This window comes from Ammodytes marinus, assembly GCF_949987685.1.
Source record: "Ammodytes marinus genome assembly, chromosome: 11".
Taxonomy (NCBI): Eukaryota; Metazoa; Chordata; class Actinopteri; order Uranoscopiformes; family Ammodytidae; genus Ammodytes; species Ammodytes marinus.
Window position 1 is genome coordinate 29,933,295 of NC_137215.1, and position 22,894 is coordinate 29,956,188.

Genomic DNA, 22,894 nt, shown 5'->3' on the forward strand with positions numbered 1-22,894 from the left:
GCTGTACACAAAAAAAGCAAAGTTGTTTTTGATCGATTGATTGGAATTAATTTCGAAACATGAAAAAGAAAGCAGAAATTGTGATCCAGAAAATAATATCACACAAAATAGAAAGCATAACAAGATACACAAATGACAAATAGGACCTACTTGATGATGGGAATTACATCTCTGAAAAGGAGATCATACTATGCACTGGCAGAGCTAGTATTTTTATACTTTTATCTACGAGTAACAGCTACTTATGCACATGGACCATCCATGCCACTTTTGTGTATTGTGGGCTCATGTTTTTGTATGGGTGAGATTTGTATGTGTTGTGTTGTGTGTATATGTATGCTGGCTGCTGGAACACCTACTTTCGACTCTGGCTCAGGTGGTTAGGCGGGTTGGCCAACGATCCAAGGGTTTGCGGTTCGATCCCCGCCCGGCCACCTGTGTCATGGTTGTTGTGTCCTTGGGCAAGACACTTCACCCACCTTGCTTTGTGTGAATGTGTATGATTGCTGTATGTTTGAGGTAGTGGTCGGAGGGGCCGTTGGCGCTGAATGGCAGCCACGCTTCCGTCAGTCTGCCCCAGGGCAGCTGTGGCTACTCTCGTAGTTTACCACCACCGGTATGACTGTGTGTGAACGAATTGAACCAGGAACTCTGTAAAGCGTCTTTGAGTGCCTAGGCAATAAAGCGCTATATAAAACCTATCAATTATTATTTCCCTGCTGGGATGAATAAAGTATATCTTATCTTTTCTCTTATCTTAAGAAGTTCACACTTATTTAATCCTACCATTTTTTCCGTAAATCATTGTTACTTACTAGTTGGACTGTGTTGTTGGTTTGTTCTGCTCAGAGTCCAGCGCTGTGCCATGCTGCAGTTCTTAGACTTCCATGAGCGGCTGCTGGATGCCCTGTGTGGACAGAAGGAGGGCAGCACAGCCACGGAGCACGCCCAGAGCCTCATACTAGACATCCTGTGCTGGCTGGCCGGGGTCTTCTCTAACGGACCTAGCAGGTTTGGACTCTCTAGCTCAAGCACTGCAAATGACATAATTTTATTTATTTATTTATTTTATTTATTTATTTTATTTTCATCTATATACTGTATACAGGGGTGTAAATTAGCGAATTACATTTACTCGCGTTCCTGTAATTGAGTAGTTTTTTCGTGTACTTGTAATTTTTTAAGTGATTTTTAAAACCTATACTTTTACTTTTACTTTGAGTATGTTTATTTTGAAGTATTGTACTTCGCTACATTTTATATCACCTGCGTTACTGAGTAAAAAAATAGATAGGGACAGGAGAGAAAATAAAAGAAATATCGCGGGGGGCTTTTATTTTTACGGCACAATACCGGAAACTAACACAGAGAATGATCGACAGGAGGAGTTAACACATTGCGACTACATGATAACAACAAACATTGCTTCCCTCTATCATTAAAACAAAATAATCCTAGTTAAACTGTCATTGTACCGCACGTGAAGACTTGATCTTTTAAATGCAGCAAACCTTTCATCCAGCCTTGCGATCGGCCCCTCCCTCACCTAGCTTTCACCTTAACAGTGCAGAGTAGGATGGAGACAGTGCGTGTTGCCGGGAGCTTTGAAAAACTTCCAGAAGACGGCAGAAAGTCAACCATTGCTCGAGAAGAAAGGTAACAGTAATAGACTAAAACAATGTGCAAGATATGTTATGCGCGGACACGCGAGTCAGATGACATGCGCGACCGTGAGAGAGAGAGAAAAAAAAGTCATATGCGACCCAGCTGCACCTCAAAACATCACGACCAATTAGTTTACTCACTTTAAGTCAAATCCAAGTGGTCTATGACCAAGCAATAAAGGAATAAAAAACACAGGAAGTTTAAAGCTCCTTGACTCTTGCCACCACAACAGTCATCAATTAAGAACACTGTAGCCTACAATGCAACTTGCTTATCCAGCCAGCTCCATGAGATATACATTAAAATATGCCCTCACATTCCTGCTAGCAAAAGACGTGCCCTATCGACAACATTTGCAACGGTTTATTTTGATTTTGACACTTATTTTATTTAATTATAAAAAATATGTTTTACTTAGGTTATTTGCATTTTCCTTGTTTTCAGTTCAATTAGGATATGTTTAAAGTCAAAAGTCATGGTTTCAAATGTTAAATAAGTGCATGCTGCAGTTCTTAAATCAATGAATAATTGTCTAATAATTGTGATTACACGATGTCAATCAAAATAATCATGATTATGATTTGTCAAAATCGAGCAGCCTAACCTTGCAATGTCCATGGTTTCGATCAATTATACACAATTACATTATTAGAACTGCAGCTGCAGTCTGCTAGGTTACATTCCCATTCCCCATTAACAGACTATTTGCTCCATATTTGCTTATCTAAACAGGGTTTTTCCTGGCTCAGAATGGGCCTTTGGGGGGGTCAGTATGCGACCGACTTTTTTTGGAGTCGCGACTATGTTTAACAGTAAAGGCAAACGGTTCGTGTATTTTAAGAAGGTGTGGGGTTGGGAGAGGGCAGTTTCTGTCCAGATAAAGAGCATTTCAGTCAGCCTGTCAATCACTGCGTAACCATGGAGCTCACTGACGCTTATGAAATCACAATAAACAACCTGTAGATATGAAGTCAAAATACTAATAATGACTAGGTCTACCTATTTATTACTTTAATTGTTTCTAATTGATCTAAACCATTGAAATTGCAAGAAGGTAGGGCTGCTCAATTATGAAAAAATCATAATCATGATTATTTTGAGTAATCACATTGTGTTATCACGATTATTAAAGACAGTTAATCATTGAATTTTGAACATTATGCATTTCTTTTACTTTTAACAAGGTTTTTTTCTAATAACAGCATGACTTTGGACTTTAAACAAAGGCCTAATTGAACTGAAAACAGGGAGAATAGAAATAGGCTAAATAAGTGAAACATATTTTTAATAATTGAATAAAATAAATATGTCAAAATAAAAATAACCAGTTGTAAATGGTGTTGATAGGGCACGTCTTTTGATAGCATTAAATGTAAGGGCATGATTTATTTATGTCAAGGAGCAGGGTGGATAGGCAGCTGCATTGTAGTGTTGACAGTTGTGGTGGCAGGAGTCAAGGAGCTTTAAACCTCCTGTGTTTTTTATTCATTGATTGCTTGGTCATAGACCACTATGACTCGACTTACAGTGAATAAACAAATTGGTCGGGATGTTTAGAGGTGCAGATCAGGTCGTATATGCTTTTTTTTTATCTCTCTCTCTCGCTCTCTCGCGGTCGCGTATGTGACTCACGTGTCCGCGCGTGACAAATCTTGCACATTATTTTAGTTTGTTGTGAGTCCGAAGAGTTTTCAGGCAACACAATTAGTTTTACCTTTATTCTCGTCATCTAGAAGTTTTTCAAAACACCCGGCAATGCGCAGCACCTCCCTCGTACTCTGGACCAGCCGATAGCTAAACTATCAGGTGAGGGAGGGGCCGAGCGAACGCACCGCTCGGCTGAAAGGGTTTGCTGCATTTACAAGCCTGCATGCCCCGGCGTGCGGAACAATGATAGTTTAATAACGATTATTTTGTTTTCATGATTGAGGGAAGCCGTAATAGTAATCGAAAATGAAATTCAAGTTATTGCCCAGCCCCTCAAGTAGGATGACTTAAATTGGGCTGAATTTGGAGAGGTTTTAAATAGCTATATTTATTCTCAATCTTTATCATTTTGGCGCTCCTGATTTTCCTTTGGCGCTGGATAAATCCGCTTTGGCGCGCGCCAAAACTTTCTCTATGCAGGAAAAACCCTGCTAAAGTATAATGACACAGTATACATCCAAACATGTGTGGTGACATGATTTGTTTAATTTGTGCACTTTAATTTGTAAAAGTGTTGCATTAATTAAACAAAACTAGTTTAAGATTTATATCCCCTTGTCTATATATATAATGCCCTACACTGAAGAGACCCCTGCCCCCTCCCGCTGTTAAAAAGTAACTAGTAACTTGTACTTTAAGTACATTTTAAATCAGCTACTTTTTCACTTTTACGTCAGTAGATTTTTAGACTAGTACTTTTACTTTTACTTAAGTAAAATTTCATCCAAGTAATCATACTTTTACTTGAGTAGAATATTTTTGTACTCTTTCCACCTCTGACTGTATGTATGTAGGGATATTACATTTTTTTTCTCTTTCTTTTGTTTTTCTATTTTTATTTTGCACAACAAATATAAATACATCAAAACAATGTAGGATGCTGTAAATGTTAATAACAGTAAGATGATAACCTATTTTTTACTTCTACAATAAAGTATATATAAAAAAAGAAAAGCACAGCAAGTAACACAGTATCTACCAAATCTAGATCGCACATACAGTAGCTGCCACTTTCACATGTGATAAAGTAATATATCCTGTGCCTTCTTTTTTTTTTTAGCATACGAGAGGGGAAGGAGGGCCTGCTGGCCAAGACGCGGACACGCCTAACGGATATTGTGCACATGTGTTTCTTCGAGGCCGGCCGAAGCATAGCTCACAAATGTGCTCGCTTCCTTGCACTTTGCATTAGGTAAGAAACCTGTTTGACCTAACTGATGATGCTTGTAAGCTCTTTTCAGCTATTTATTTATTTATTTATTTAACCTTTATTTATACTCGAGATATCATTGATTGGTGACCCTCATTTGCAATGATGTCGAGAAACAAAAACAACAATACATACACAATATACAATGCAAATACATCAAATACACAACAAGCTGGTAAAGAGAAACATTTTAGACAGAGGTGTAGAGTGGCTGGAAATAAAATAAAATTGGTAAAAGTACAATTCGGCCTAATTAAAACAGTTACTGTTAGGGTTTGGTAGATTTAAGATAGTATGTTTAAATTGGTTAAAGGATATCATGGTATTCATTTTCATTTTTTGCTGTAAGTTGTTCCAGGAGTCAGGGGCACTGAAGCTAAAAGCTGTCTTTCCCAGCTCAGACCGGGCTTGTGGGACATAGAGCATAAGCATGTCAGTGGAGCCGGTCTGATAAAGATTGGAGATTTGCAGCATTTCTATTAAATAACGGGGAAGCTTCCCGGTCAAGGTTTTGTAAATAAAAATGTGTCAATGTGCTAGGGCTGCACGATTATGGCCAAAATGATTATCACGATTATTTTGGTCAATATTGATATCACGATATTTTATCACGATTATTCAGTAATTTTAGTGAGTCAAATATTTGTATTGGATTGTCACGTAAACACAACACTGCTTTCATATCCATGTGATTGACTATGCAATATTCCTGCTAATGTACACATTTTTGCATAAAAAAATGTATCCTCAGTGCTAACCTGAAATCAATGCATTTACACAAAGAAAAATATACATGAAAATATTGTACCAAAACTTTGCACAAAATCAAATCCACAGAGCACTGCTTTAACTTTTCCTTGTTTTACATTTCTGTTAAATAACACATCTTTGCAGACAAATAAGGTTTTTAGTCACCTGACCTCATTGCTTCTCCTAGAAGCAAAATATAAACTATTTTACTCCACTCATTGTACCTGCATGATGGATGTGTATAAAACTTGATTTTAAACTAAGTAAAATTGTGGCCAAAATGTATAACTAAAATATTTATACTAGGAGCGGTGCCTTATCAAAATGAATCACAACCTATATGGCTCTGCCATGCCAGAATTTAATTTGAAAGGACGGACACAGGAATGGGCAGGTAACACTCAGCAACACAGGTTGTGTGAACGCCGGTGAAACAGAGGCACTGACTGTAGAAAAGTTTACAGGTTACAGTGTTTGTTATTTTCTTATAGTGTTTTAAGATGTGTTTTATTCAGTGCGGATGACATTATAACTGCCAGTTATCGGCGGTGACGTCAGTCAGCCGGAGCCTCTGTTTAGTGAAGTTTCCTTTTCTTTCTCTCTCTGGTGTGTGAGCGAGCAAGTTGCCGCAGTAAACTATCATTCCACGGTTGAAACGTGCTTTTTCTGAGTTTGTTTTGCATCACCTGTGTGAGTAAGTGCATAGAGTTTCACGATCGCTGTAGGGCTGGGCGATATGACGATATCATATCGTGGACGATATGAAAGTGTCTACCGGGAGAGATTTGGCCATACCGTTTATGTCGCGGAGAAAAAAAGTTCATGTGGAGGGAGCATAGATGGAGCGGGAGGCAGCTGTCCCTATAGTTACACTGCAGTTACACCGCCGCGCCACACGGGGGCTCTGCAGCAGAGTTCTGGGCTGCAATACAGCTTCTCTACCCGCAACAGAAGAAGCCTCATCTGTTGCTCTAGCTGTCTAGCTCCATAGCTCCGGTGCGCCGTCACTAAAGTTAACAAACCAACTCCGTGTCACGGTGGCAGAGCAGCTGGTATTAACGGTCAAAAATTTCATCGGGCAAAGGAAACTTGCTTGCTGCTTCAGCGTGCGGTTGCCGTGACGCAGAGTTGGCTTGTTTTAAGCCGCAAACTACATGGGTTAGCTCTCGTGAGCTAGCTGGCTAATAATGACATCTTTAGCCTACTCGGGGCTTCACCCCCGTGCTGTTATTGTTGGAGACAGCCAGCAAGGCTGGTTTTATGTAACTTTAAAACATGTCAAACTTGAAAATATTATTTGTGTTGAAGCTGGAGTTAAAGTATTACCAGACATTTGCTCATTAGTTAATTTTGACAGTTTTTTAAATGAAGATGAGCAAATACTGCAGGAAAATTCAAGTCTTTCATTATTTTGATATAGGCTACTATCAATTGGAAAATGTAGGCTATTTGGTTGATGCTGTCATTTTTATTTTGCACTGACTGACTAAAGCCAGACTGGTGTGGTATTTTGCACCAGTTTTTCTTTTGTATGGAAATTTAAGTTCCAAGCAAAAATGAAAATAATCTAATGTGATTAAAGTTCAGTACGGTTATTGTAATCCATTGAATTTAAAGGAAAAATACTATATCGTGATATATATCCATATCGTGATATAAAATTACCTATATCGTGATATAAGATTTGGTCCATATCGCCCAGCCCTAGATCGCTGCAATAGGTTATCATTTATGCACGTTATTAAACGGCCGCGATTCGCCGGTAGCAACAGCTGTTTAACGTGTCATCACGAGCGGAGTGTAAGCCATTGTTCTATTCCCGGGATCTGTATGCTGCTGTGCATGTCAAAGAAGAAACCAGTGATATTAGCAGATCAGCGCGGTAACGGTACACCCACCAGTTTCCTCTTCTACACTGATATGGAGTTAGTATTGGCTTATAAATCCGGCGCACACAAAAAAGAGACTCACGAGGGGATGTATGTGATTTCACACGCGCAGATATCTGCTCTCCCTCGCACAATAGGCAGCAGCTTCCGCTCGCTCGTGGAGTGCTTTCTATCTATGCGGGCGGAAAGTTCACACTTTGGGGGCGGAGCCACTGGACTTTGATTGACAGCTCTCGGGGAACCTGGGGTTGCCAGGTTGGAGCATGGACAGGCACATGATCAGCGAGTGGTTTGGGGAGTGATTGATTTGCTTCACAGCGGAGCACACGCTCACAAATATCGCACATTCCTGTAAACGTCATCGTGGGAAGCCAATATCGTCATCGTGATAAAAATTCAATATATTGTGCAGTCCTACAATGTGCGTCACGTCTTTTTTTTAAGAGATGACCACCCAACCTTTTCATATAGAAGACAATACAGGGAACTACACCACCCTGTACACCTGGAGCTTCTCATAAGCACTACCTGTAAATACCTTTCAATGTCCAGGATAGCCACTGTGTTTTACATACAGAACATTCTAGCTGTACATAAGTGGAAAGGGGTCCAAATGTCTTCCAAGTGCTGTTCAGCTGTAGGACAGACGGCAAAGGAAAAGTGAGCGCTAACATTGTTTTCAATTGATATTGGGTGAGTTTTAAACTTCTGTAATAACGTATAAATGAACCTGCCTTGTTTCCATCTTTCTTCCATTCTGACAAAAAAAAGAGAGCCTGGTTCTTTATTGGCTACTCAATCCTAAGAACATGGACAAGTTGCTTTTCTTAACATTTTATTAAAAAAAAATCCAATATAATGATGTAGACGGCTCACCCATTCACACTCACACGCTGATGGCAAGCGGGCTAAGGCCCTGTTCTCACGGTGAAAACGTGACAGTTTTCCCGTTTTTGGTTTTAAAAAAAAACCCGTTCAGACACAATTTATCTGACATCTTCACTCGTACACATGTTTTCAGAGGAAACGGGACGAAATCGCTATAGTAAGCATGCCATGCCAGCAGTTGGCGGTACAAGGTAGTAGTAGATAGCTTTTCCGGTACAATTTGATGCATAAAACCTTACTGTAACCGAAAATTAATGCCACTAACGTTCATACAGTGGTTGGTGTAAGCTTGGGGTTACAAGTATTGTAAATGACAAGCTTTCTGTCCTCTTATTTCACCGCATTGAACTCGTGAAAATAGAAGACATGCTGATAGTGAAGGGGCTTTGTGAGCGGCTATCTTTCCTGTTAGGCGTACTTCAAAATAAAAGTCAACTCACGTTTGTCCAGTGAAATGCTATAAATGTTTAGCCAGTGACATGCTTTTACTGTGAAGCATACTTTGACTGTAGCCTTAATGCTCCTTTTGTTGAACAGTAACAGTAAATTAACCGCTGCGAACTATGGATAGTGTTTTTTAATGTAGAGAGAGCCGTGTCCCTGGCATATAGAAGTGACACACGTTTATTTTGCTAGAAAAACCGGCAGAGCACAAATCTTTCCCCAGACAAAGTGGCGCGGCGGTTGCATGGTATCAATAATTTACTAATAGACTATAGACTAAATTGGCGAGTGGGTAACACTTTATAATAACTATCCGTTGTAACTCGTTAATAGATCATTAGTAAACTCTTAATTAATGATTATTAATGATTTGTTAAGTGTTTGTTAGCAGTTTGTTAAGGATTTATAACAATGGTAGATAGTTAATAGTTTAATAATTTAATCAGTTCATCTGGGAGGTAATCCGAGATTAACTGATAACGTCACGTTCAAGTCCATGGCATGCACAGTGTGTATTGAGTTTATTTAAAAATATTTGAAAATGGGGCTGCCCTCAGTTGCCCATGCACTGTGTATAGTCTATAGCCTATTTCAGCCTCGTCGGTATCTCGGATTACCTCCCAGATGAACTGATTCAATTATTAAGCTATTAACTATCTACCATTGTTATAAATCCTTAACAAACTAACAAACACTTAACAAATCATTAATAATCATTAATTAAGAGTTTACTAATGATCTATTAACGAGTTACAACGGATAGTTATTATAAAGTGTTACCGGCGAGTGTTATATTTGAGCCCTGCACGTCACTCTCCGCTGATCACAGTGATGGTGCCGCGGAGACACCGTGCGGTGCATGTTATGTTGTCTTCTAACTTTATAACGCGCGTGTGGGTATTTTGACAGCAAATGTTATAGACTATGCATACGTGAAGTGGAGCCGTGACGTCAGCGTTATCAGGGGAAATGGTTTCGGTGTTTACAAGAAACCAAAACCGTTGTGTTTTCCAAAAAATCCTCCCTTGGAGTAGATCTCAAAAACTTGCGGTTTCATGCCTGCGTTTGCTGTTTTCATGTACATGATATAGTGCAACCGCGGGAATTTTTCCGCGTTTGCACCGTTTCGTGTTGCCGTGAGAACAGGGCATAAGACACAGGCCGCTTGCTTGGCCATTGGGAGCAATTTGTGGCTCAGTGTCTTGCCTAGGACATTGTGACATATGGACAGGGGGAGGTTAGGACCCAACTGTCAACCCGTTCTGATTAGTGGACAACCCATTGTGTCTCCCGGGCCACAGCAGAACCCAGGATAAACAGGGTGTAAAGTTACTGTACATGCTAAAGTAGTTTGCTCTTGATTGCGTGGGGGTGGGATTTGAAATTGGTTTACATGTTGTAAAATAAAATAATGAAGGTGCTGTTTTTATTTCTGTTTGTAGCAATGGGAAAGGAGACCCAAGTCAACAGGGTTTTGGCATGAGTCTACTGAAGGCTCTGCTAGACAATATACCTTATTTACCTGCAGCAGCAACAGGTGGTAAGTAACTCCACAACATGAAGCCATTGTTCCCCCATAGTTTCTCTCTCATTACCCCCCCCAGCCTCTCCTCACCTCCCCCCCTCCTGTTGTCTGTCTTCCAGGCTCTGTGTTCTGGTACTTTGTGTTGCTGAACTATGTGAAGGAAGAGGACCTGGCAGGCTGCAGTACGGCTTGTGCCACCCTGCTCACCGCCATCTCTAGACAGCTGCAAGACCGCCTCACCCCACTAGAGGCACTGCTGCAGACCAGGTACCTATCTTTTAAAGCTCCCATATTATACACTTTTCGGTTCTATTATACACCATATTATATGGTCTTAGTGGTTCCTAATACGTTTTTCTTTAATTGTTTGCTGAAAAAAACTTTCAGATAATTTATTGTACTATGCTGATGTTCAGCTAATCTCACAATGGCCTATTTTTTAAAAAGAGCTGCAGCTCCCCTCGTAAATATACAATCTTTGAGCTCCCCCCGCCCCCTGTCCAGAAGCGAAGCCAGATACGCCTCGCCCTCTGTCTGTCAGGGCCGTGGACCAATAAGAAATAGGGGTGTGGGCTGCACAGTGGAAGCTTCTGGCTTTCCAGTTTGTGAGGTCAGAAACTGGGAGAATTCTGACTGGAGTATATTGAGGGGGAGGGGTGGGGGTTTCAGAAAAGGGGAGAGTGAGAAAAGGAGAGATTGTTATTTTTTTTGATATTTTGGCAGTCTCTAGGCACACCGTGGACGCATGGATATGTTGGAACACATTTAAAAAGTGCATTTAGCATAATATGTGACCTTTAACACTTCACTTTAAGAGAAGCCTACTACAAGGTTACTCGTGCACTTAGAACAGACTTTGTTTTTGACCCCAACACTCATTTAGAGCACTATGTATTGTCTCATTAGTAGTATGGCCGTGTATTTGTAAGGACTTCACTTAACAACACACATCACGATACATGGCTAACGATATGATGATATATTACACAAGTGGCTGTGTAAGATCTGGGCGGTCTTAATACATCACATTATATTGATAATTAAGCGCAAACTTTCATTCAAATTCAAGACCCGGCCACTAGCCGTACTGCGACATCTACACAAGCGGAGGTTGTAGTTCACAGCCCATTTAAAACCTTCATTTTTTTCTCCCTAAAAATATTGAATCTGGAGCTGACGATATGATACAGATATCACGAAAATAAATACCTGTTTTAGCACAGGCCTAATCGGTAGTGTCCTTTCCTTCCTTGCTATCTGGACCTTAACCTGATTGTCTCCTTCTCCCTCCTCCGGTGCAGGTACGGCCTGTACAGCTCTCCGTTTGACCCTGTGCTCTTTGACCTGGAGGTCAGTGGCTCCTCCTGTAAGAACGCCTATAACAGCAGCATCGGAGTCCAGTCGGATGAGATCGACCTCTCTGACATCCTCTCAGGTATTAGCCAAGATCATTTTACAGCCATATCCATGTGTTGCCCACTTTTTCTTTCTAACCAACACCCTTAAACAGGCTGTTTCAGTGGTCTCGAGGAAGTTTCCAAATGTAATAAATATATTTGGTGGACCCGAAATAGAAATAATAGAAATTATTCAAATACAAGATAAATAAAAGTTTCAAGTGAAATGTCAAAACAAAGTAGCAATATAGTGAGTCCATATGTATTTTTAAGACTTCACAGTTTGCTGGACTTAATTTAGCACTGCAAATAAAATGCTATTGTATCTCCCTGTAATGTAATAATTTTTTTCTTTCTTTAATTGAGAAATTCAATTTCACATAGATTTCACTTATACATTCAGGGCTCATTTTTTGTGGCCATTACAAATTCCAAAACAAATCATGAAATAAAATAATATATATATATTAAGCACAAATGTAATAAATACAATTAAGACAAACTGTGAAATGACTACTTATGAGTGAACATACAAAATGATAAACACATAAGAAGGAAATTACACCAGCTGCATATTGTTAGCCTCGTAGCATAATTGCCTAAATCATATTTACTCTACTTTACTTTTACTCTACATCTACTTTACTTTTACTCTACATCTACTCTATTCTACATCTACTCTACTCCACATCTACTTTACCCTACTCTATAACCCTTAAAATATGACTTGGGAAATTATGCTATTAGACTAACGAAAAGTAGATGTAGAATTGAGTAGATGTAGAGTAAATATGATTTAGGCAATTATGCTATGAGGCTAACGATATGAAAAAGTAAAAAAGAAAAGAAAACGTTGACCAGAATCCCCTGTCCTATCATGTAATTGTTCTATATGTGCAGCAGAGTTCGGTGACACTCAGCTGTTTTCTGTTTGTCTTTCTGTGTTGTGTGTCGCTTAGGGAATGGGAAGGTGAGCAGCTGTGCCGCAGCAGACGGCAGCTTCACAGCGTTGACTGGCCTCCTGGAGGTGGAGCCCCTACACTTCACCTGTATCTCCACCAGTGATGGCACGCGGGTGGAGAGGGACGACGCTAGCATGTTCACCGGTAAACCTGGAGCTTTCATTCATTTGAACCGGTGCTCAGTAGGGGTGTAACGATACACGTATTTGTACCGTACCGTGAAGGTACAGGCACGTATTTGGTGTTACAGAGGTGGACCGCGGTCCGTTCGTGGCGTACATAGCGTTAATATATGGCGAATGTACAGGCTTGTTTTGAGGTGTGGAACTTAAAACTGGTCGTCGGAGTTCCCCCCGGACCATTTAGCCTCCGGCTCGCTCGCACATGTGCAGTAGCAGCCAGCAATTTAGAGTCTGTTATCTCCATGGTGAGCACAGCATGAGGGTGCAGTGTTGCTAACTTAGCAACTTTTCAGACCCCTCTGGCGACTTTTTCAAAAAAGCGACTAGCGACAAATCTAGCTACTTTTTCTGGTGTTATTGGTGACTTTTGGAGACTCTGTTGCCAAAGCATGTATCACTCTTTACTTCTAAACGAGCAGCGGGAGGCTCCTGCCCCCTCCCAGAGCACTGACAGACGGCCGAGTCCTCACGCAGCAGTCCCTCCCAGCTGCGGTCAGAGCAGGAGATACACACCTCTCCGCTCAAGTGTTCCGTTTGCATCACTATTCAGTGTTTCCCCTAGAATTTTCTTTAGGCCCGGTGGTAAGAGCTGATGAAGAGTATGCGCGCCGCGTGCGTATCAAATTTCTAGAAGAAATTTACCAAAACGAACCCCATTTGAGATGAGCTTCTTTTGACAGCCCGTTAAGAATGAGGGCATAGGGTTATGCTTTCACATTCAGTACGTTTGTACATGTGGTGTTTCTCACAGGATTTTTAGATCCTGCTGGGTGAGAATGGACCCTCTAGGAGGGTCTGGGGGCATCCCCCTGCAGAAGAAACCTTATCCTTTTAAAGTTAAATGCATCAATCTGGTGCACTTTGAGAGGTGAAATCTGTTTAATTCTGTGCTCTGTAAACAGCTGTCGTATATGTCCTGCCTATAACAATTTCCTGTAATAATTTGGAGACACAAGCCATGTAAACTATTGAAGAAAAACACGTGGATTTCAATAAAAAACAATAAACACTAAGATCTAATATAGACAGGTCCTTTCTAGTACTCATTTCTGGAATAATCTGAATCACCTCACCTTGAAGCTAGCCTATTGAATTTAAAAAAAAAAAAATTTAGGCAAATAGCCTTGTTGAAAATAAATAAATTAACATAGGCTACACATCATGATTAGCCTATCAACATGTGTGCTACATAAGGCAAATTCCGACCATTTTATTTCATCTAGCCTATTTCTCAATTTAAAACATCAAAAATAAAGTAGGCCTAGCATTGAAAATACAAAAAAATAAAGCTTGTAGGCCTACAACAGCCTGCTGTTTTCAAGATAACTTAACAGTTAAAACAATAAATAAATTAATATGTCCCTTGAAAATAAATGAATGTTCTTCTGAGAATGCCAAAGGCAGTAGCAGTGTGGCACTTCTGTAAACTTACTGAAACGAGTGCATGCCGTTTTTTTCAGCGCTGTCTCAGCTGTTGATACAGATTAGTTGTGTTGCCACGGCGACGTAGTGATTTTAACCTTCTAAGTTTTAGTTTTGCTCAGCACTTTTTCCTGTTCAACGTCCCTGTTACTGAGTCCTTAATATCTCCATAGAGCAGGTGCTGGTTTTATTTTCGCCATTAGTTCAGCGTTTGCTTGCTAGTCATGCTTCTGCTCATTGGCTTCCGTGTTTAACAAGTGCGCACCGAATGCACACGCGCATCGCGCCGCTCACAGACACACACACGCAGACACACAGATCAGCTGATGGGATGATCAAACGAGAGGTTGTAAAGACAGGCGCACACGAGGGGTAGACCAGACCGACAGTGCCGCGCAGACGCTCGCAAATGATTATTACGGCCAACGAGACCCCCCGCCAGGCCAACAGCAGCCTGACTTAATTAACACTGCTATTAGCAGTTGTAGCAGCGTTCCCCCCTCTTCTACAGTCTATTAGTAGTGCAAATAAAAATGTTATACAGTGCTATCGAACAGAGAGCGAACTGCATGGCGAAAGACAACAGGAAACCGGAGCTTGCAGGCGTCCCCCTGTTATTCAAATCCCGCTTGAGGGATAACTTCGGATTCCAGTAGAATTATGAAAACAGTGATTAACGTGTGGAACAATGTCGGCACACAGGTTATTGTTTCACCGCGATCGCCTATGTAGGAGCCAACCATGGACATATAAAAGGGAGCCAACACGTCGAACATGCATACGCATTTGAAAAGGCACCATCCAGGTCATACTATCACCGTTACTGTGAAGAGAAATCAAGCTGTGCAAACACAGACAGTATTTTCTTTTTTATACTGAAAATACATAAGCTGTCATTTAATTAATGCTGCAGTTGCACTTTTATTTGATAATTGTTATATTTATAAAAGCACTTCAGAGTTTAAGAGAGCTGCAGTCATATTTTATTTTTTTAAAGTCAAAAATACCTTAAAGAAGACATTTTACATACCAGCTTACAGAGCCTGCTGAGCATTAACACTGGCTTTATTTTTCACTGCAATTTTAGTTTATGCTGCACCTTCACTAGTATTTAAGTATTTTATTTATTGGAGAATTGCAGCAGTATTCTTTTTAGATTGGTTAGGCCTATGCATTTTATTTGTATGTTACATACTGTCAGCTAGTTACTGACAGCTAAAACTGTTCATTCTCCCTTAACTATGAATCGTACCGTACTGTACCGTACCGTGACTTCAAAACCGAGGTACGTACCGAACCGTGACTTTAGTGTACCGTTACACCCCTAGTGCTCAGCTAGACTTCTATTCTTTAATTCATTGATGCCTGATGCTGCGCGACGCAACATTGTATCTAATGCAGCATCAGGCATCAATGGGTTCAACATTGAAAATGTATTCACAAAAAAACCTAGCATAAAACACATACAAACAAACATAGATGCAAAAGATGTGCACCATCTTTACAGTTACATTAGTGGTCGTATTTACCCAAATCATACCGAGTCATTCATCGTATTGCAGAATATAAAATATATACCGGTATATGAAAAAAAGGAGTCGGTTACCGTGATCTTTACTCACAAAATCAAAGAAAATCACAACTGAGTCTTTGTTATAGCCATTGACCCCCATTTGTTTATATCATTTTTTTTAGCTCTGCCTATCAACATGATTTGTTCCTGAAGATAATGTCTAAAATAAGAAATAAATTAACCCAAACAACAATTATTGTACAAGTATTTTCCACTCCAGAACAAGAGCAGTATTAAGCAGTGCGTTGTGATCCTGAGCTTGAAGTTGTATTCTCTCTGCTCCAGTGAGCACGTTTGGTGTGACTCCGGCGGTGGGCGGCCTGTCCACAGGAACGGTGGGTGAGGCGTCCACAGCTCTGAGCTCTGCAGCTCAGGTGGCGCTCCAGTCTCTGTCCCACGCCATGGTGTCAGCGGAGCAGCAGCTACAGGTCCTACAGGAGAAACAACAGCAGCTGCTCAAGCTGCAGCAGCAGGTGAAGGAACAAGTCTTTCTCTCTCTCTCTCTCTCTCTCTCTCTCTCTCTCTCTCTCTCTCTCTCTCTCTCTCTCTCTCTCTCTCTCTCTCTCTCTCTCTCTCTCTCTCTCTCTCTCTCTCTCTCTCTCTCTCTCTCTCTCTCTCTCTCTCTCTCTCTCTCTCTCTCTCTCTCTCTCTCTCTCTCTCTCTCTCTCTCTCTCTCTCTCTCTCTCTCTCTCTCTCTCTCTCTCTCTCTCTCTCTCTCTCTCTCTCTCTCTCTCTCTCTCTCTCTCTCACTCACTCATATATTCTGATATTCATCAGACTGCTCCCACACATATTGGCTACTGAAAGCTGCAGAGATGGGTTGAATGGTTCACCATAGGTTTTTCCCCAATTGTTTTTATCACTGTCTTATTATTTTTTCTTTTTTTTTACTTCCACTAATTGAGCTACCCTGAATATGAAAGGATAATAGAGTGAAACAATTTTGAGGAAATATAAAATTGGTTTTGCAGCAGTAATGATAATTGTCCCAGATTTCATTTAGACTTTTCTAAATGAAATGTAATCTTGTTTAGTATAAGTATCTCATTTTGCAAGGCATTCTGGGAAACTATAGAAAATGCCCAACAATAATTGAATTGAAAAAAGGCGGAGTCAAACTTCTGTCTCTTATGTCTTCTCTTAATAAGAGCATTCTAATGCTGTTGTAATGGTAGCAGCGGTGTTTTTACGCTGTGGTTAATCATATCTCCTTGTGCGCTGTGAACAGAAGGCCAAGCTGGAGGCCAAGCTGCATCAGACCACCTCTGCGGCGGCTGCTGCCTCCGGTGTGGGGCCCATGCATAACTCTGTGGGCTCCAACGCCGTCTCGGCTCCGGGCTTCTTCATCCACCCCTCTGACGTCATCCCTCCTACCCCCAAGACCACGCCCCTCTTCATGACCCCGCCCCTCACCCCGCCCAACGAGGCTGTGTCGGCCGCCTTCAGCGCAGAGCTGGCTCACCTCTTCCCTGGCTCCATGATGGACCCCGGGCCTGTCAACCTGGCTGCTCACAAGAACGCACACAAAGCCAAGCCGGTAGGTTCCACACACACACACACACACACACACACACACACACACACACACACACACACACACACACACACACACACACACACACACACACACACACACACACCAATCAATGACAGCTGCCTCTTCTCTCATGTGCATGGTTTCCACTGAGCAGCACAAATTGGTAGGCCATGGTTTGGTTAGGAACGGTAACCCTAGATCTGGCTTGTGTTTCCACTGCAGACACTACCCTTACTTGGTAGGCTGGGTTCATGCACGACGGCAAGAGCTGCAGTCAGAGTATATTCAGTTTATTGCTCAGAGCCCTTAAACGGTGCTGGCCACGGCACAAAGCATTAGATTATCTGTGAACAACGTTTTCACATGTTTTCAGAAATAGTTGAGGTAGTTTGGGCTAGGAGCGGCCACAGGTGTGTGTGTGTGTGTGTGTGTGTGTCTGCAGCATGCAGTCTCTCCTATATAATGACAGCCTACGTTATGATAACAGCTACTTAATGTCATCCGGCGCAAACGCAGAACGTACGGCAAGTCGGTAGTTGGCTCGGTGTGTTACCGCACTTTTTTGACCACGTCGGGGAGAATGGAGCTGACTGAATCGGCAGACTCCATTTTCTGGTGACGGTCGGTAGTCGGCCTGGTGTGTCTTCACCTGCACACGGAAATTATTATTCTGTCGACCAATCAACGGACTGCAGTGTGTAGCTCAGCCCTTAAGGGACCATTTGGCACGGCTTGGTACCGCTACGAAAGGGTGAAAAAAAATAGGTGCGGCTCAGTTCTTTTGTCAGTGGAAACGCAAATAAATCACCAAACCAAAGCGCACCACTCAGTGGAAACAAGGCTATTCAGCGCTGACTATTTAAAGCTTACTGGTGTTTACATGTACTGCAAGTGGTGTATTCTCTTGTTGCTGCAGAGCCCCATGGGCAGTGGTCTGGCTCTGGCCATTTCCCAGGCGTCTCACTTCCTGCAGCCTCCTCCACACCAGTCCATCATCATAGAGCGGATGCATTCTGGTAGGTCACGTGGCACTCTTGCATACTTACCACACAACCAGTGCTAAAAGGTGTCTTGTGTCATGTATTTAGTATTGCACATTCTGAAGTGTTTGAAACATGTCACAATAGCAAGTTAAACCTTTTATTTTATTATCAACTTCAACGATCTTCAGGATTCAAGATGGTTTATTTGTCATATGCATAACAATTACAGCAGCAGCACTCATTGGCAATGCATTTCTTAAAGTCCCAGGCTCCTTTCAACAATGAAAATGAAAATGTAAAATAGAAGTGAAGAGAGCATCCACTGAGAAACAAATAAACACAAAAGTAGTGCAAGAAGACAGTGCAGATAAAGATAAGGTGCACCATTATATAAATAGAAAATTCAAACTTAGACGAATCTTACAAAACAAAGTAGAATTCTTCAATAGTGGTTGTTCTTTTTTCCCCCAGGAGCTCGTCGCTTTGTCACGCTGGACTTTGGCCGTCCGGTGCTGCTGACCGACGCCCTGATCCCGACCTGTGGAGACCTGGCCTCTCTGTCCATAGACATCTGGACCCTGGGGGAGGAGGTGGACGGGCGCAGGCTGGTGGTGGCCACAGACATCAGCACCCACTCCCTCATACTGCACGACCTGCTGCCCCCTCCCGTCTGCAGGTTCATGAAGGTACCTCCACCCTTCTGCTTTGGGATAGCTGCAGACTAGGGGCTGGGCAATTCATCCAAACTGACTGAATTCAGAACCTCTACCCGACGTTAGCTTGCCCCAAGTAGATTATTTCGGTTTGGGGATCTGTCCAGCCTCCCTCTCTTGCTTCTAATCAGCAGGGTTTTATAGACTTTTCTTGTACATTGTGATTTTTTTAAAATATTTGTTTACAAGAAATTCAAGTTATTTTTCTACTTTTCACATGGTAATATTTACGTTTAAATTTTTTTCTGTTTTTGGAGAACTTGATTTCTTCTTTAATACTAAAATGTGACTTTTTAACTCCAAGCGATGCTTTGATTTCAGTTTGAAATATTCAGTAAATTATAGCTCATTTGATTTTCCTTATTTTTATTTTTATTTATCATTAAGATATGCTCTTTCATTATATAAAATATCCCAGCTTTAATAGTTGAGCATACAGTACAGTATGCAGTAGTTGTTTTGAGGTCAAATCGCCCAGGCCTAGTTGCAGCCATGGTCAATGTGTTTTTTGTATGCCTTAGTTAGTCAAACTAAACAGTGTACAATCTCTGTTTGCTTCCTGCAACCCCTCAGATCACTGTTATTGGACGATACGGCAGTACCAACGCTCGGGCAAAGATCCCATTAGGTTTCTACTACGGCCACACGTACATCCTGCCGTGGGAGAGCGAGCTGAAGCTGATGCACGACCCTCTTCGTGGGGAGAGCGAGGCAGCCAGTCAGCCCCACGTGGACCAGCACCTGGCCATGATGGTGGCTCTGCAGGAGGACATCCAGTGCAGGTAGGGGCCGGCCTCTTAAGCATATCAAGCACTTTCTTTTTCATACTTATACTTTATTTCTTCCAAGATCATCCTCCAATTAACAATTTAACTTCTTCCAAATGTCTCAGTAATTCCCTGAAGCAGCTGACCACTGGTTTAGGAAACAGTATTTTTCAAGCAAATGTTCCTCTAACAGTAATATACAGAGCATTTTTTGAGGATTTCAAGAGGTGTATTTGTCATATGCACAACATTTACAGCAGCAGTCTTTGACAATAAAATTCTTAAGTCCCACGCTCCTCTCAACAATGTGATATAGAAGAAGAAAAACACAAGTGAAGAGAGCAACACCTGAGACACAGATAAACACAACAGTAGTGCAGGGACACGGTGCAGATAGAAAGTGTAGAGATAAGGTGCACCATATTTTGAATGCAAAATTAAATTAAATGTAGACAAAATACAATACTGTACATGTTATATTTTCAGCTTGTGTATTAATTGACATTTTGGCCCTCTTTTTATCCCACTTGTTTTGAACAGGTATAATCTGGCTTGCCACCGACTGGAGACCCTTCTACAGAACATCGACCTGCCTCCCCTGAACAGCGCTAACAACGCCCAGTACTTCCTGCGTAAACCGGACAAGGTGGTGGAGGAGGACCAGCGCGTGTTCTCGGCCTACCAGGACTGTATCCAGCTCCAGCTGCAGCTCAACCTGGCCCACCACGCCGTGCAGAGGCTGAGGGTGTCTCTGGGGACCAGCCGCCGCTCTCTGCCCAAAGCCGGGGCCGCGCTGGACGCCCAGGAGCTGGTCCACAACTCCTCCACCGAGCAGCTGAGGACCATCATCCGCTACCTGCTGGACACACTGCTCGGACTGCTGCACTCCAACAACGGTGAGACACACACACAAGTCCATCGAGGTCTGATGAGGTGGAAGGATTTGTCATAGAGGAAAAAGGGGGCCCGACCAGTAACCACAAGGTCCCTGGTTCCATTCCCCGGCACCGGATAGGAGGGTGTTAAAAAAAAAAGTTCCTCTTGAAGCTTTACAGTGGCAGATGGACAACGTTGTGCTTAACACTGTCGATTCTCACATGATAGACAGTTGTAAACAAGATAATTCAACCCTTATTGCAAATTAGGTTTATTGGTAACATTTACAAACTTGTAGCTGTTTGAAATACATAAATAAACCAAGAACAAACCAAGAGTTCAACATAACTAATATCACAAGTAGTTTCTTGAAATCCGACGCAAAATGCCACTTTCAATGACTTCTGCAGTCTCAAAATGTTTCAACCCCTTCATGACAAGGGTTTCAGTATTTAGTAGAACACCCTTTTCCATTTAATGACATGGTGACACCAACTGTAAATTATGTGTGTGTGTGTTTGTGTTTGTGTGTATTTCAGGCCACTCGGTGCCCTCGGTGCTCCAGAGTACCTTCCATGCCCAGGCCTGTGAGGAGCTCTTCAAACACCTGTGCATCAGCGGGACGCCCAAGATCCGCCTCCACGCCGGGCTGCTGCTGGTGCAGCTGTGTGGAGGGGAGCGCTGGTGGGGCCAGTTCCTCTCCAACGTACTGCAAGAACTCTACAACTCTGAACAACTGCTCATATTCCCTCAGGACAGGTACAGGGGCTAATACTCACGCTAAGTACACTCACCGCACACATTATTATTATTCATTTTATTTTATTTATTATTTATATTTTGGAGGACCTGGACTGAAAATAACAACATACCAAATTAAAACAACATATTTAACTAAATGTTCTCCCTCTACCTTGTGCAGAATTGTCCATAACCGAAAATAATTGAATGTAAAAATGTATTTAAAAAAAAATCTGAAATCTAACCTGCCTTAAGCTGTAGGAGCTCTGCGAATAGAGAATGTTTAAGTTAGGAGGGTTTGTTGCTTTACTTGTTGGGAGAACCTCTTTTGATAGAAGTGTGTTCTCCCACACACATCCCTGGCTCTCTGCTCATCTGAGTGTATGTTGAGGCTTGTGGTAGATTGATACAGATAGTCATTAAGGGTTTTTCTCTCTCAGGGTGTTCATGCTGCTGTCCTGCATTGGCCAGAGATCTCTGAGTAACAGTGGTGTGTTGGAGGGCCTCCTCAACCTGCTGGACAGCCTGCTGTCTCCACTGCAGCAGCCACAAGCTTCTGCACAGCGCAGGACTGACGGTAAAAAGCAAACCAGCGTGCTAACCGTTTACAATGGTGTCACTTTACATTTAACTTAACTTTCTAACTTCAAAACAGTGTTCAAGGGGTCCAATTTTACTGTGACTAAAGTTTGTTTATTCAGTCATGAGAATTTAAAGGTGAAGTAAGCGATTTATTTATGTTAATATAAGTGTTGAATCGCTCTTTATTCATACAGTGATCACTTATATAGTGTGCGCGTTTCATAAAGCCGATCTCTCAGTCACCCGCTCGGCATTGAATCGGCAAATAAACTTTTCGGGGATCCCTCTACTGATAACCAATCAGAAGAGAGAACGCTACAAACCGGCACCCGTCTCACTGCCGGTGCACGCGCAGAGCAACCGAGAGCAACAGATGGGTGAATGTGTATGCGCCTACAATGGCGGAGCAGGTAAAAACCCTTCCCAATGTCTGTTTTGATGGTTTTTATCATGTTTTATCACTTACGGATCTAGATAACTCGCTGCTTGAAGACCGCAGTGCATTAACGTAGGGACGAGGGAGGGGACTGCTAACTGCAGTCACTGACAGGAAGTTAGTTAAACTGAACATTCTGCTTACTGAACCTTTTAACTTAGAAAATGTTCACTTCTCTGACAAAGTTACATTATGCACCTTGTAATTCATTTGAGAGATGAGATGTGTTTTCATGTGTGTGTTTTGCAGGTGTGCTGGACATCCCCATGATCAGCTGGGTGGTGATGTTGGTCTCCAGACTGTTGGACTATGTAGCCAGTATAGAGGATGAAGCCTCAGGTGGGAAGAAGCATCTTGGAGGGAAAGAGCGTGAGAGAACTTATACAGGCATGTGATCTGAACTATTCTCCTTCCAAATGTCTCATTTGTGTCATTGACAAGTGACGCATCGCCATTTTCATACCAAGTGTTAAAGGTGGAGTCCACAAATCTGGTGAATGCTTTTTAGTCAAAATGAACACATCAGTGAATATCTCCTCACACTCCGCTACCGGTCAGTACTGGTGTTAATACACAGCAGAGGCTCCGTGAACTGGTATTTTAACAAAGGGTATGTAGACAAAGGGGGCCCACCATAGCTACCAA

At 41.9% G+C, this 22,894-nt stretch overlaps 1 protein-coding gene across 11 annotated transcripts in view; it reads left to right on the forward strand.

Annotated features, from left to right (window-relative positions):
* birc6 (baculoviral IAP repeat containing 6) overlaps positions 1 to 22,894 on the forward strand; it is a 163,713-nt gene that overhangs the window by 35,606 nt on the left and 105,213 nt on the right. For 8 of the 11 annotated variants that reach the window (XM_080037113.1, XM_080037116.1, XM_080037120.1 and 5 more), the window contains exons 18-32: positions 850 to 1,011; positions 4,433 to 4,564; positions 9,996 to 10,093; positions 10,198 to 10,345; positions 11,380 to 11,513; positions 12,435 to 12,581; positions 15,900 to 16,087; positions 16,843 to 17,151; positions 18,068 to 18,167; positions 18,606 to 18,820; positions 19,421 to 19,629; positions 20,155 to 20,510; positions 21,030 to 21,249; positions 21,672 to 21,808; positions 22,499 to 22,636. In XM_080037113.1, the coding sequence (XP_079893239.1) occupies positions 850 to 1,011; positions 4,433 to 4,564; positions 9,996 to 10,093; positions 10,198 to 10,345; positions 11,380 to 11,513; positions 12,435 to 12,581; positions 15,900 to 16,087; positions 16,843 to 17,151; positions 18,068 to 18,167; positions 18,606 to 18,820; positions 19,421 to 19,629; positions 20,155 to 20,510; positions 21,030 to 21,249; positions 21,672 to 21,808; positions 22,499 to 22,636 (2,693 nt within the window). The remainder of the gene's footprint in view (positions 1 to 849; positions 1,012 to 4,432; positions 4,565 to 9,995; positions 10,094 to 10,197; positions 10,346 to 11,379; positions 11,514 to 12,434; positions 12,582 to 15,899; positions 16,088 to 16,842; positions 17,152 to 18,067; positions 18,168 to 18,605; positions 18,821 to 19,420; positions 19,630 to 20,154; positions 20,511 to 21,029; positions 21,250 to 21,671; positions 21,809 to 22,498; positions 22,637 to 22,894) is intronic. The other 3 variants (XM_080037114.1, XM_080037119.1, XM_080037118.1) reach the window with 3 other exon arrangements.